Source organism: Pseudochaenichthys georgianus, chromosome 3 (assembly GCF_902827115.2).
Source record: "Pseudochaenichthys georgianus chromosome 3, fPseGeo1.2, whole genome shotgun sequence".
Taxonomy (NCBI): Eukaryota; Metazoa; Chordata; class Actinopteri; order Perciformes; family Channichthyidae; genus Pseudochaenichthys; species Pseudochaenichthys georgianus.
In genome coordinates, this window is record NC_047505.1 from 14,853,681 (window position 1) to 14,868,366 (window position 14,686).

General features: G+C 40.8%; 1 protein-coding gene across 1 annotated transcript; it reads right to left on the reverse strand.

The window, feature by feature from the left end:
- Positions 1 to 2,753: 2,753 nt before the first annotated feature.
- On the reverse strand, positions 2,754 to 6,787 carry LOC117441983 (gonadotropin-releasing hormone II receptor-like). Its single transcript, XM_034077983.1, has 4 exons — positions 6,694 to 6,787; positions 4,983 to 5,576; positions 3,210 to 3,414; positions 2,754 to 3,109 (listed from the first exon to the last, which is right to left on the reverse strand). The coding sequence occupies exons 2-4, from the start codon at positions 5,529 to 5,531 to the stop codon at positions 2,754 to 2,756; spliced, it is 1,110 nt and encodes a 369-aa protein (XP_033933874.1). The 5' UTR covers positions 5,532 to 5,576; positions 6,694 to 6,787.
- Between the last annotated feature and the right edge of the window lie 7,899 nt (positions 6,788 to 14,686).

Genomic DNA, 14,686 nt, shown 5'->3' on the forward strand with positions numbered 1-14,686 from the left:
CTCTTATATTGCAGTCCCTCACTCACTTTTTTTAATTCAGTGCGAGAATTGAGCTCGAGCTTGTCCTGCCAGGAGTTTGTAAATCTGGGCTGAAATGGTGTCAGGGCCATTCTCATACACACATGCAGGTGCTCATTGGTTAGCCTCGGTTAGCTTGCCCTGGAACAATATTTAGTTTTAATTTTGATCCTGGTGGACTGATCATATTGGGCTCTGAGACTGCTTATTTTTTGTGACCTCAGTTCTGACTTGAGAGGGAATGTTTGGTCAAACACTTTGTGTTTTGTCTCATAGTGGCGCTTTGGCACTTTTAATGAGCGCCAAGGTCTCTGAACAAATGAGACACACTGGTTCTGTGCTCCCAGTGGGCAGGATGAACATTAATGAGTCCGTCCACTCAGGGTTAAAAGCTCTGTTCTTCTCGCTGTCCACTTTCCTCTTCTTGGAGAGCGCCATGTGTAATTATTTGTCTCTCCCTGTCTGCCGCTAACACGCCTGTTCACTCTCCTCTCCGTCTTCACTCCCTGTATCGCTAATTATTCTCTTCTCTCACTTTCCTCTCCGCTTCTCTCTGCCGCTCTCTCATCTCTTCTGTGTTTCTCTCCCTGTATCGCTCACTTGTCTCTTTCGCCCCCTGTCGGCAGCGGTTAAAATAGAATCGCCCCATCAAAATTGAAATCCCCTATTAATGTATTGATTATAGGTCCGGGTCCGTATAGGTCGGCGTCTGGGTCCGGATCCGGACCGCGGTCCGCCTGTTGCCGACCCCTGCTGTAAAGGAACAATTTTAAAATCTTAAACAATTGTTTTACCAGACCCTTGCATATGATAATTAAACACGTTTTTAAGAATGTTTTACACGTGCAGTAACGTAGAATTTCTAAAGGCCCTTTTCACTGTGAACATTTTCAGTGTCACAGCAAGAAGAACACAGGAGTAGATAATAAGCTGCTTCAGTTTCAACGCTCCTGGTATTGTGTGTGATGTCTTCCTGCCACAACTTCCTAGGACTCTTGAATAGAACGTTATTAGTAATGTGCTTTGCCTACCATGACTTGAAGGACATGTTCTTTGTTTTTCCAAAGGGAATGGACTGGATAATGCATGTCTAAAGCTTCAAGTCTTGTTTTGTTTTGCAAAGCAGCAAAAGCGCTTAACCTAAAAAAACAAGTAATTTGAGTCTTCCAAATAAACATGTGTGAAACAACACACACAGCACTGACAGTGCTGTTGTGTAACCTGACAATCACTATCTTTTTTATTTTGTCCTCAAGCTTTTTTGAGACATCGTGAAAGTATATTCCATATGGCAGGCTTGTCTTAAAATAGGACCCACTTAGACAACACATAAAGCATCAAATAGCTCCAAACACGTTTACTCTGTTCATAAAGATGTTACATAAGCTTTAAGTAATATGGACAGCCTTAAGCATCACACTCACAAAGACATATGAAGGTGATGGAAACGTTTTACTCTACACATGCACATAGGTTGTGATTCTGAAAAAACATGTCCAGTATACAGATAACTCTGACGGAAAGGTGAAATTGTTCCAGGTCAATTAGCAGTGTAGGTTCCTGGTTCTATCAAAGACTGTATAAGGACATTTCTTTGGGGTCTGAAAAGTGTAGACATTGGGGAATTGCGTTAAACGTGCGTTGTTCTAATATCCAGCAGGGGGCGACTCCACTGTTCTCATTGTCTAGAAGTCTATGAGAAAATTACTCTACTTCTCACTTGATTTATCTCCTCAGTAGAACTTTTTCTAATGAGTTTACAGCCCTAATCACTAGTTTCAAGTCTCCTTTATTACAGCATGATTATGAGTTAAATAGGCGATGAAGCAGGATATGCTTTAGAGCTTGACTAAGTTGCTCCCTCTGCGACCTGTTAATCACGTAGAGGCCCATTAACACCCTATTGCACCAGCTGGGCGTAAGACTGGCCGTAATTCTAAGTCTGACGTAGAACCGAAGGTTATGACTAGTACACCACTAGACTTAAGCCGTGTATGCATTGCACCTGGGTGTAACTTTTATGTCTAGTATGGAGCAGACTTGAATCGGAAAGACAGAGTAGTATCCATTGTAACGTAAAACAGGCAAGAAGGAAAATAACGATGGCAGTGCATCTTGTTTACACTTTTAACAACGAAAGGGCATTAAGACAAGAGAGAGTCGTCCGTGATCGAACAAACCCACTGGACATCTATTCGGACAATGAGCTGATAGAGAGGTTTCGTTTCGGCACACAAGCCCTTTTAGAATGAATCGAGGAGATCTCCCCTCAACTACACCATGGATTAGACAGAAACGCTGTGCTCTCCCCAACCTTGCAGGTGCTGATTGCGCTCAGATGTTACGCTAACGGGCTGCTTTGAATGGAGAAGTTTGAGTGTTAAATTATGTAGACGTGTGTTGCTTGGCAACAATGACTGTTTAGCGTGTATTGACGTGGACGCGTATCTTAAGACTAGGCGCAGCTATGACCGTGACTAGTCAGGCTTGGTGCACTCGGTGTAAATTTGAATCACGAAGTCGGAAGTAGCTAAGCCCGACGTTAGAGTTACTGTAAGACCTACATTTTTACGCCCAGCTGGTGCACTCCACTGGTTCTCAAAACCAATATGGCGATGGCTCTAGAACTCGTGGCTTAAAAACGATAGTCAACAAACCAAAGGGTAAAGTCACGTTGACTCAGTCTGTTCACAGTTGCTGTCACTGTCAACAGGGGCCATTCCTCTATTAGAGGGCTAAACAGGCTCAGTACATTTCAATATCACCCTGCTATTTTCCCGATCTGACGTCACTGTTGTTTTGCGGTAGCAGCTCCTCAGCCCCTTGCGGAAGCGTATAGTGAAAAGGCCATATATGATGGGGTCCAGGCAGGTGTTGAAAAGCCCAAATATGAACAGGATGTGGGTGAGGGAGTGGGAGACTTTTCCCTCCAGGTCGTCGGGGGAAAACCAGTACCACAAACCCAACAGGTAGTACGGAGTCCAGCAGACTATGAAGCTGATCACTATGACAATGCTCATTTTCAGAGTTCTCATTCTAGCTCTGGGGATGTTGTTCTTTGAGCAACGGAGATTTGGCTCATTTGGCGAAACTGGAAGAAATAAAGAGAGTTGAATATTAATTAACATATTTACTAAAATATCTATCAAATATACTATGTTCTGACCAATCAGGATTAGCTTTGAACTTACAGTTCTTTTTTGACATCCGTCTAGAGATCTGGATGAAGATCCTGGTGTAGCAGATAATCATTAGGACCAGCGGCAGCAGGAAGAGGCAGGAGAAGGTGAACATGTTGTAGGCTGTTTCCTGCCAGTGAGTGACAAAGCTCCCCCTAGTGGTGCACTGAGTAAAGTTGGCTGGATACGTGATGGTCACATTATGGAAAATAAAAATCTGAGGAGTTGAAAATGAAAAAGTTATGCATTGCATTCTGCTGGATGCCATGGTCTTGCAGTACTTTCTTTCCCCCCTGTCTGTTTGGCAGAGGTGAGTTAGAAGGATTAAAGCATTATATAATAATGGTGTTCTGGTGGTCTGACAGTATGTTCAAGTAGGTCGTATCAATGACCTCCAAAGACAAGTGTTCCATGTAAATTAGTAATGTGTTTATGTATCATGGAGAAGAAAACAAATGTTTTTCTCTTGTAACATTACAATTTAAAATACACTTAGAAAATCAGAAAAACATATCATAGATCTAACCATCTGAACAGTATTTTGTGTCAAATGGTGAAGATGTTGTTTGGTTTGGACATTCAGCTTACAGCTATACAGAACATCTTGTTGTAGGTAGCAATTCAATGCATATTTAAGACCCTTTTTACAGGATTCTAAAGCAAGTCAGCTTGCCTTGCACACAAATAAAGTACTAGACTTTTGTTGACTAAGGAGATGACTGCCTTATTGGTGTGCTCTACTTTTCTGAAAACTACAAGCAAGCTGCTCTACAGATTTTTCCATACCTGTGGACACGATTGATTGAACCTTAACTACTGGAAGACAAAGAAGTAAGAAAGGTGTAACATCAGTTCCTTTTCTGATAAGTGGTTTTTGTTACAAGAAAAGAGATTCAGAAAGTATATATAAGAAACACCCGACTATCTTTCAGCTAACCGTTGTTTGTATGCAGAATTCATTTATTTGTCAGGTAACAGTCACGTCACTTCCGTAATTTGAACCCATGCCACAAGCTTTTCCTAACCAAGACATTTTGTTACTTACATTGTGACATTGTAATGTTTTTCCTGGGCATCGCACAAAAGATAAGGATTACATTTCGGTTAGATATCAAACAAACCATTGTACACAGATACATTGGTGCTAATCGAAAATCTGTTTTTCAGACATTTTCATCTCCATATAATCCAGTCTTTAGCAGAATTGTACACCAATTAGTTTCTGTTTGAAGATTCGATTGAACTTGGATTACATCGCCACACATCAAATATTGTCACAACACCAGCAACAGTATAATGACAGGCTGCCATATGTCTCACTGTTTATAGTGAAGCAGCTATACTTCCAGGATTAGGGATTCCCATCCTTATGTTACTAAACTATAGAGCCTTTAATCCCTAACACCGAGACCCTTTGGGTGCTTCTAATCAAAGAGTAGGTTTTCTTGAAGCAAAGCCCCTACGAATAGCCACATTTTATGTAAATGCTGAGATAAAAAGGGAATGATGAACCATGTTTAACAATGTATGTCAAATACATGTAAAGCCTCATTCAAAATGCTTCTAGGATGTGTGGTTTGCCCACAGTTTAATATATTTATAAGACTGAGAAAATGCATGCAGATCCAATAATCTGTTGCATATACCCTGCTCTGTATATGGAGAAACACGAGAGCGATAGACCTTTCCTTTAACCCAGCACTTTCTCTATGAGACACTTAATAGTCTCAGTGTTTTACTAGCGGTAAACAGCTGTCTTGTCAAACCAGTGTTACCATGCCTTACCTGGGGGATCGAGAACAAGGCGCTCATAGCCCAAGCCACGGTCAGCATGACCCTGTTCCTTCTCCGGGCCATGCTGATGGCCAGAGGGTTGAGTATAGCCAACTGTCTGTCAAGACTTATCACCACTGTGACAAAGGCGCAGGAGTACATGGCCTGCAGCTTGAGGAACATCAGTAATCTGCACGCCAGGTCGCCGGCCAGCCACTGGACTGTGATGTTCCAAACCGCGTCAACGGGCATCACGATGAAGGTAACCAGAAGATCGGCCGCAGTCAGGTTGATTATCAGCACTCGGACATGGGATTTCCGCTTGTGGCTGTGGGCTGCCCAAAGCACAGCCAAATTGCAGAAAGTGGAAATGGCACACAAGATGAAGGTAACGATCACTCTGACTTTGGCTGCCGTAGAAAATGTGGGCAGCTGCAGCGCGCTGTCCACCGACGTCCGGTTACAGTGAGGAGTCAGCAAGTCACAGCTGGCATTGAGGTCAAACCCTGAGCTGTGCTGATACATGCTGAGTGCAGGTTCACAGCAGGAAGAGGCGTTCATTTTCTGACCCTCACCAAGGAGTCGGCATTTCTTCTCAGCTTACGGCTGTTGGTGGCAAAGGGAGATAAGGCAAAAATATATTCATGAGTTGACGCAAAATATTTATCTCCATTGATTTGCATAAAAAGACTTTAAAACAGTTATGAGACTTATACAGTGGCTGACATAGAGGGAGCATTCTGCGGTGTAGGGCGCTATCTCTCTGCTCACTGGTGTGGAATAATGTGCTATTGAATTTGCAGCAACACAACACCTGACAACCATGTCAATTATCCCATTTCCAACAAAGAATAATCCATCCAACTGTTAGAGTCTTTGAGTTTTGAAAATTACAATACAATAAAATCTTAGTTATGACTTAAAATGTGCATAATGGTGCTTCTTTTTCACCGATGTAAATGTATAATCAACAGTTAGGACTCACAACACATAAATCATAATTAGCCTGTTCGCTTTCTTTTCACCCTGCATGAAATAAGCTGCAAATGTAACTAACAATAAAACAGCATGTCAATATAATACGGATATTACCATCTTGGAATAGATATTCATCATAGGAAATAAGTGATAAGTGTGCATTTATATATGTGTGAATATTCAATGAAAGCACCAATAATCAACCATATAATATAAAATAATAATATATTATTTTAATTTACTCCACATCGCTCGGTTCTAGGAAGTAATCCCTTCTTAGCTTGAAAGGTCTTTCACAAACTTGTGTGAAACAAATAGCTGTTTCACATAACCTTTGAAATATATTATGGATTCTACTGGTATTTCCTTTATGTGCCTCCTCTTTTATGATTTATGTTGTGTTTTTTAATATTTAAATAATTAATACAAAATAATTATTAGACACTGGTAATGGAGATATGACGACCAGAACACCCTTGAGAAAAGATTTTGATTCTTATATCTTCCTGGCTAAATAAAGGAAACATAAATATAGATGAATTATATTATCTTTAAACTAAATGTATCTATTCAATTCAAGAAAAAACACAGTGAAACCTTAAAAAACAGTGACAATAAAGGTTTAATTCACAAAATACAACATTATTTACACTATTGATCTGTGCATCTTGTATCTTATTTTGGAATAACAGAGAAAATGAATTTTTCCTAATACAAATACAATGAATAGCTAGAAAAAACTCACATTTTTGTTGTAGAGTGATGTATTCCCATCAGATGTCAAGTGGCTTCCTCTTTAGAAGTCCCAGATCCTGCTGCAGCTCCCTCTCTGTGCTTTCATTCAGCACTGTATGCACTATACTGAGTACTCTCCAGTGTTGTTCTCAGCTTTATCCCAGCATCCCCTCAGGAGTTTTTTCATCGCCGATTGTATGTATCCCCCTCCCCTGTGCGCGCACATGGCTCCATCACGAGCCGCTCCCCCTCAGCAGGGTCAGTTCAGTGAAGCTGCCGCCAAAGTTACTCATCATAACTATATCCCAGCCGGAGCACAATTAATGAGACACCGCCGCATCAAACCTGCTCATTAACCGCATTAACTATGTGTCGCAAAGCCCCGAATGTTTTTTCTGTAGCCCCGGACAATTCTCCCTCAATAATATAATACATTGACCGTGCTTTACGTGAACTTCATCATAACACAAGAGAGGACGGTAGGACTGTAAATTCCTATGTTCAGTGAATGCAACAGAGGCATGACACCAGACCAATCAGAGAGTTGCATGGAAATAAACGTGTGCTTGTGTCATTCAAGCTCGTCTCTGTGTGTGTGTGTGTGTGTGTGTGTGTGTGTGTGTGTGTGTGTGTGTGTGTGTGTGTGTGTGTGTGTGTGTGTGTGTGTGTGTGTGTGTGCGTGCGTGCGTGCGTGCGTGCGTGCGTGCGTGTGTGTGTGTGTGTGTGTGTGTGTGTGTGTGTGTGTGTGTGTGTGTGTGTGTGTGTGTGTGTGTGTGTGTGTGTGTGTGTGTGTGTGTGTGTGTGTGTGTGTGCGTGCGCAACACGTTCTCACTCCCATCCCGTCACATATTGACGGACGGTCAGGGCCCCTCCCCGTCGCTATATTACGTACAGGGTACCCCTTGCCCGTCAGGCTTCTACGGGCAGGGCGTCCCATAGACCTTCATTGCGGACAGCGGACCCCTTGACCGTCAGGCTTCTACGGGCAGGGCGTCCCATAGATCTTCATAATGCCTATTTTAAGGTTCATTTGGCCATTAAAATGCGTTTTGATCTCATTTTATGCGAGTAATGAGTTTTTATTTCTGATTATTTGTGCAGTACATGTACATGATGTTTAGTTTGCTAGTTATGACGAAGATTACTTCATGAATGTGTACACATTCATGGTTGCTAAGGTGGTTGCTATGGACGCTGCAACAGCTCCCAGACCACGTGATCAACAACAATGGCCGACCTTCGTGTTATTCTCGGTGGAAAATGCCTATTTTAAGGTTCATTTGGCCATTAAAATGCGTTTTGATGTCATTTTATGCGAGTAATGAGTTTTTATTTCTGATTATTTGTGCAGTACATGTACATGATGTTTAGTTTGCTAGTTATGACGAAGATTACTTCATGAATGCTAACGTTTTTTTGGTGGAAATGTGTTTTTTCACAGCAAAGTCACCCTCTGTACTTGGACTTATTGGGAGAATCTAAAGCAGGGGTGGGGAACCTTTTTCCTCTCAAGGGCCATTTCAATTTTTACAATATCCTCAGAGGGCCGTACAAGTTATTGACCTCTGCTTAAAAAAACTAAAATCACAGCCCATTCATTTCATTCTGTGCAAAGAAAAAGCAACCTCTTAATCCAGATATCTCACCATGACTCGCGTATGCATGCACGTGTAGGGTGTGGCGTGCTCCCCTGGGAAGATTTTTTTTTAAATGTTGAAGTTAAAAGCATCAATCTGGTGCACTTTGAGAGCAACATTAGGAGATCTATGGATACATCTCTCAAAACACCCAAACACAACTGTAAGCAGATTTTCTTTTAATTTATGGATATTTGACAAATCACTCCCCTTTCAAACTGTATTCTTCTTTATTAATAACTGTCATATAGTATTGTATACCTGTTTACTTTATTCTCTTATTTTTATAATGATCATTATATAAAGATGTGCCTTTACCTCACTGGTTGTAGAAAAAGCTTCTTGTATTCGTTAGCATAGCTAGCTAACCAGATGCTAATGATAACAACACAGTTATTGACTGTCTGATCAGTATGACAGATGAGCAGATCGCCACTGGGCTTTCAACTAAAGACACAGACACGCAGAAACTGCGGCATGTGTATGGACTTATCGGTACTGCCATTTCTGAAGTGCTGGAGTGGCGTTCTGGTGCTCTCCGTCAGAACTGCACCCCTGTCAGTCGAGACATATACCACGTGATGACACGTTAGGCTCGTGTTGTGTTCAAGGACCCTGACCTTGGCCAGGAAAAACAGGCACTCCTTTAATTTTTTTGCGGTCTAGATTTCTTTCAATTATTTATTTTTTGCGTGTGTTTATAAATTACCTCGAGGGCCGTACCAAATTGTCTCGCGGGCCGTATACGGCCCGGAGGCCGGAGGTTCCCCACCCCTGATCTAAAGGCAAGAACATCCCAAATATTCATTTAGGTCTTTATTTTAGACCTTTAGTGTTCCTCTGTGAGGAAAATGCATGGGGCTCAGAGCCTCGTATTTTTTAAATCTTTTTTTCCTTCTAATTTGTTATTCTTTTCAAAATAACACACTGTTATTTACTCACCAATAACACACAATTATCCTTGCTCTTATTTATTGGTTTAATTCCATAATCTCGGTCTTTTTTGGCGTTCGTCAGGAACTGAATTTCAAAATAAAAATAACCGGAAACAGACGTAGCATTTCGAGCGATTACCCAAGATTCTCAGCTACGCTGATTGGATGTTTTAGCCGCAATGTATGCTGGGATTTGGTGTTTATATTATATGAAATCCGGAAAACATTTTAAAAGAATAAAATAATACTTAATTCCGAGTGCTCTTGCTTTTCTCTTTGAAAGTCATCACATAACGGCATTGTAATACACGGTTCGGCTGCATTAAATATTACAGATCTGCCGTAGTTCTTTATTTATAGCGCCCTGATGAGAAGACCTTTGGAAAAACTGAAGAAATGCCGCCGAAACTGAATACTTGACGTGGATCATAAATATATCAACAATTAAAAAATATATTCAATTTCTCTTCACACAATACGTCTCCTTGCAGTATCAACACTAATTCGGCTGACTTTTACATTTGATATAATTCATAGATAGGTTATATTTACACCATAACGGTGCACAGCTGATATAAAAGGACTTGTAGTTTTTAAAGATATTACTGATTTGAATTGGATTGAATTTTGAATGTAAGAATGTAAATACTGAGTCTGAAATAGTATAGCAATGCTGTAAAATTATGTGAAAGCATGAATAAAACTACAAATCTTCAGATGTTGTACATACAAGTGTCTGTGTGTACCTTGTGTGCACCGCCTAGTGGTTAAAGCACGTTATTGAATTATTGTTTTTATGTGTTATATTTGATTAAAAAAATATTAAGAGTACATATACTTTCATAGGGGGAAAGTAGAAGGTCTGTGATAGAAATATAGAATATAAAAAATCAAGAAGATACTATAAGTGATCTCTTCAATAAAACAGTTTAGTGCAGGATGTACAAAGATATTAATAGGAGGAGGTGCAAAACAGAAAAACGAATTAACCTTTATTTAAACATTAAATAACAGATTAAGGTCTTCTTTTAAATAAGAAAAAAACTTTGGGGTATCTATCTACAGATAAATATTAAGCCTGACAAAGTAATTAACATCTAATATATTGCTTTCCTGCAATGTTAACTATGTTGAAGCACTTATTTTAACTGATATTATACATATGGATTATACTCTTATGTATGTAGATAGAATAGGAAATGTGCAGGATATGACAGTTTAATGGTGGAGGTACACACATATTGATAGATGTCTTGTAATGCACTGTCGACCTGTGACCCAAGTTTTTCATTCATTGCATAACTACACCGTAGTTGTGTATATGATATGTCAATAAACCTTTAAAATCTTGAAATCTTGAAAGGGATGTGCAAAATAGCCATAATATATAGTCTTTAATTAACTATTAGTAGAGAATAACGAGTAATTAATATACTTTATTACTCATTTCCATTAATGTCAATTGCAGATACATGTTTAGTCTTCTCAAGCACCAACTATCAAATATCTCTCCTGATTGTTGGCACTTGACAATCACCTTCCCTGAATTTTACTCAGGTGTAACTAAAGTCTGATTTAAGGGTTGTTTATATTTCACATCATTAATCAGAATCTGCAAAGTAACTCAAATAAATGTAGTGGAGTAAAAATACCAGGTTAACCTCTTAATTGTAGTGGAGTAGAATTACAAAGTATCAATGAGCTGTCACGTGGGTATATATTAATGCTATATATTGATGCTGCGCATTATGGACAGCGATTTTCACCCATTTATTAATTATATGTTTTACATTTGATAACACCAATGTGTTTAATACTGGCAACTTCTAATTGTGGGAAAAACGAAAACGTTCAGTAGAGACGTCCCATAGAACATTTTGCGAAACACAATAGTGTAGTGTGTAGTTCTGGGGGGGCGTTCGATTCCAGTTTTGGATAGTCTGGCGTGGTTTCGTTCCATTTCAAACAGCTGTTTGACGCTCTGCAACCTTGGCGCACTGCCACTCCAACATCCAATCCCAGACCTTGAAGAGTAATCATGGGGACTGTAGTCCTAAACAATAGCTGGGGATTATGGGTAGTGTAGTGTCTTCAGCCATCCTAAACTCAAAAATGTTGACACTCGCAATGATGCTCGAAATGTCCCTTATAGGCCTACGTCTGTTTCCGGTTATTTTTATTTTGAAATTCAGTTCCTGACGAACGCCAAATAAGCCAGAGATTATGGAATTAAACCAATAAATAAAAGCAAGGATAATTGTGTGTTATTGATGAGTAAATTACAGTGTGTTATTTTGAAAAGAATAACAAATTAGAAGGAAAAAAAGATTTTAAAAATACGAGGCTCTGAGCCCCATGTATTTTCCTCACAGACGGCAACACTAAAGGTCTAAAATAAAGACCTAAATGAATATTTGAGATGTTCTTGCCTTTAGATTCTCCCAATAAGTCCAAGTACAGAGGGTGACTTTGCTGTGAAAAAACACATTTCCACCAAAAAAACGTTAGCATTCATGAAGTAATCTTCGTCATAACTAGCAAACTAAACATCATGTACATGTACTGCACAAATAATCAGAAATAAAAACTCATTACTCGCATAAAATGACATCAAAACGCATTTTAATGGCCAAATGAACCTTAAAATAGGCATTTTCCACCGAGAATAACACGAAGGTCGGCCATTGTTGTTGATCACGTGGTCTGGGAGCTGTTGCAGCGTCCATAGCAACCATGAATGTGTACACATTCATGAAGTAATCTTCGTCATAACTAGCAAACTAAACATCATGTACATGTACTGCACAAATAATCAGAAATAAAAACTCATTACTGGCATAAAATGACATCAAAACGCATTTTAGTGGACAAATTAACCTTAAAATAGGCATTGTGAAGGCCCATGGGACGCCCTGCCAGTAGAAGCCTGACGGTCAAGGGGTCCGCTGTCCACAATGAAGGTCTATGGGACGCCCTGCCCGTAGAAGCCTGACGGGCAAGGGGTACCCTGTACGTAATATAGCGACGGGGAGGGGCCCTGACCGTCCGTCAATATGTGACGGGATGGGAGTGAGAGTGTGTGTGTGTGTGTGTGTGTGTGTGTGTGTGTGTGTGTGTGTGTGTGTGTGTGTGTGTGTGTGTGTGTGTGTGTGTGTGTGTGTGTGTGTGTGTGTGTGTGTGTGTGTGTGTGTGTGTGTGTGTGTGTGTGTGTGTGTGTGTGTGGGGCAATAGCGCATTTAGTGTGATCGAGAGAGAGAGATCGGAGGCTAATTTTATGTAACAGCCTGAACAAATACGCATCCAAAACATGTTAACAAAGTTTAAAAAAGAACCGGTGTCTTTTTTTGGTTTTTCGGAAAAACGGAAAACCAAAAAACCGACGTTATTCAGTTTTTAAACCAAAACGGGAAAACAGATCAATCAACGTTTTGGTTTTGTTTGTATGATTTATGGATAATCCAGTGAATGCTGGGAAACCGAGGAGAAGGCGCATTATGGTGGGTGTGTGTGTGTGTGTGTGTGTGTGTGTGTGTGTGTGTGTGTGTGTGTGTGTGTGTGTGTGTGTGTGTGTGTGTGTGTGTGTGTGTGTGTGTGTGTGTGTGTGTGTGTGTGTGTGTGTGTGTGTGTGTGTGTGTGGAGAAGACATTATGATAGTGACGTTCGTTCCGATGCACGTCCGACAGCATTTAGCACTACATCGAGATTAAGATTAAACGAATTTATATTGGGAACACCCGCATATAGGCTACCTATGGAGTTAGCCAGATGTGTGTAAATTACTGTTCATGGTCATTTGAAAACAAATGCCGGTGTCGGACAGCCACAAACACGCAGAGCAGAGCAGAGCAGAGCAGGTCTCTCTCTCTCTCTCTCACACACTCACTCACACACACTCACACACACATCATGCACCTTGGTGACTGGACATCTCCTTCATAAAACTAATAAAAGGGGGAGTAATTGGGCAGTTCGATGTGTGTAGAGGTGTGCGTGGTTAACAGTGCATGCAGTCACTCTTAAGCTGTTCTGATGAAGGTAAACACAGCGAAGGCGGTGCGTAAAAAGGCACAGCTCTCGGCGCGCTGGTGCTGCACTTCTCAGAGGTGGAGTATACGTCCCGCTGCCTCCTGATGCTGCAGCCATTTCATGAAGGAGGTTTTCCTTCTATAAAACAGCTGTGGCAGCAGATACCGTGAGAGTCCCGGACATGAATTCATAGATCAAGGCAGACTAGTTTACTCTCCTGTTTTGCCAATCCGGTACTTAAACAAATAGCTCTACACCCCTGGCCGACATGTTCTTAAAATGAAGTCCGAGTTTGAAATATATCTCAAATAATGTATGCACTGCCATTTCCCCACATAAACATTAACAGTCTGTAATTAAACGGTTGTCTCCTGTGTGCTCTTCTTCCTACTTGGCGCACCGGTAACTTTCTCGTGCATGCGCACAAGAGGCTGAGCCGCCGAATCCCTCGGAACATTATAAAAGCCATTTTCAACGGTTTTCTGGTGAAAGATTAACTAGGCTGGATGAAATAATATGACTGATATAGGTGCAAAAATTAAACACTTTTTGAAAAATTATTATGATAAAAATATTTTTATATATTTATAATTCAGCAAATATTACAATAAACTCACAGCTATTTCGCAGCCCGGCAGTAACACCGGGACCGGGGGTTGGGAACCCTTGAGCTAAAGGACTCTTGAGTGTTTAGATAGTTCACTTTAGTCTTGCATTCACACCTAATAGTCCGCTTCTCTGGTGCGCACCAGCAGTGGCGGAGCTGGGGGGTGGCTGGGAGTGGCCACAGCCACCCCCAGCTGAATCCTGGCCACCCTATTGGCCACCCCAAACACCCTCACCACGGGGGCCCAAACTATTTTAGAACATTAAGAACGTTTTTCAAAGAAAAGGTGGGTGTGGTCTATGAGTGGTGGAAATGTGTCCGTTAGCTGAGCGTAGTCCATTGTAAATAATAATTGTTGTGTTTTTTTTTTACTAAGCTGACATACTGTTAATATCTATACAGGTTTTTAATTGCACTCCTCTTTTAGCTGACATTTAGTCAATGCAGGTACATTTTTAGCAGCTATTCATACTAAATCAGTTGTCCCTCCCCCTGGTGCCAGGACCAACAGATCCACCTCTAGGCTCCGCAGCCCTGTCCCCCCATAAGTGTTATATGTTCACCGCTCAGTGTCAGTAAATATTGTGCAGTTAGTATTGGACTACAAGATAGATGCAAGCCTGTACAGGTAGAGTTATTTAAAGCATCAATGAGTCGGTTGGGTTCTGGAAGTGTGGTTACATCAATTGTGCTTGGTTGGCGTAGCCTGGGCCTGGTGGTGGGGCCCAATGTGATATCTTTTCATGGGGCCCAAAATCCCTGGTGTGTATGGCCAGAGGGCAGGACCTATACATGCAT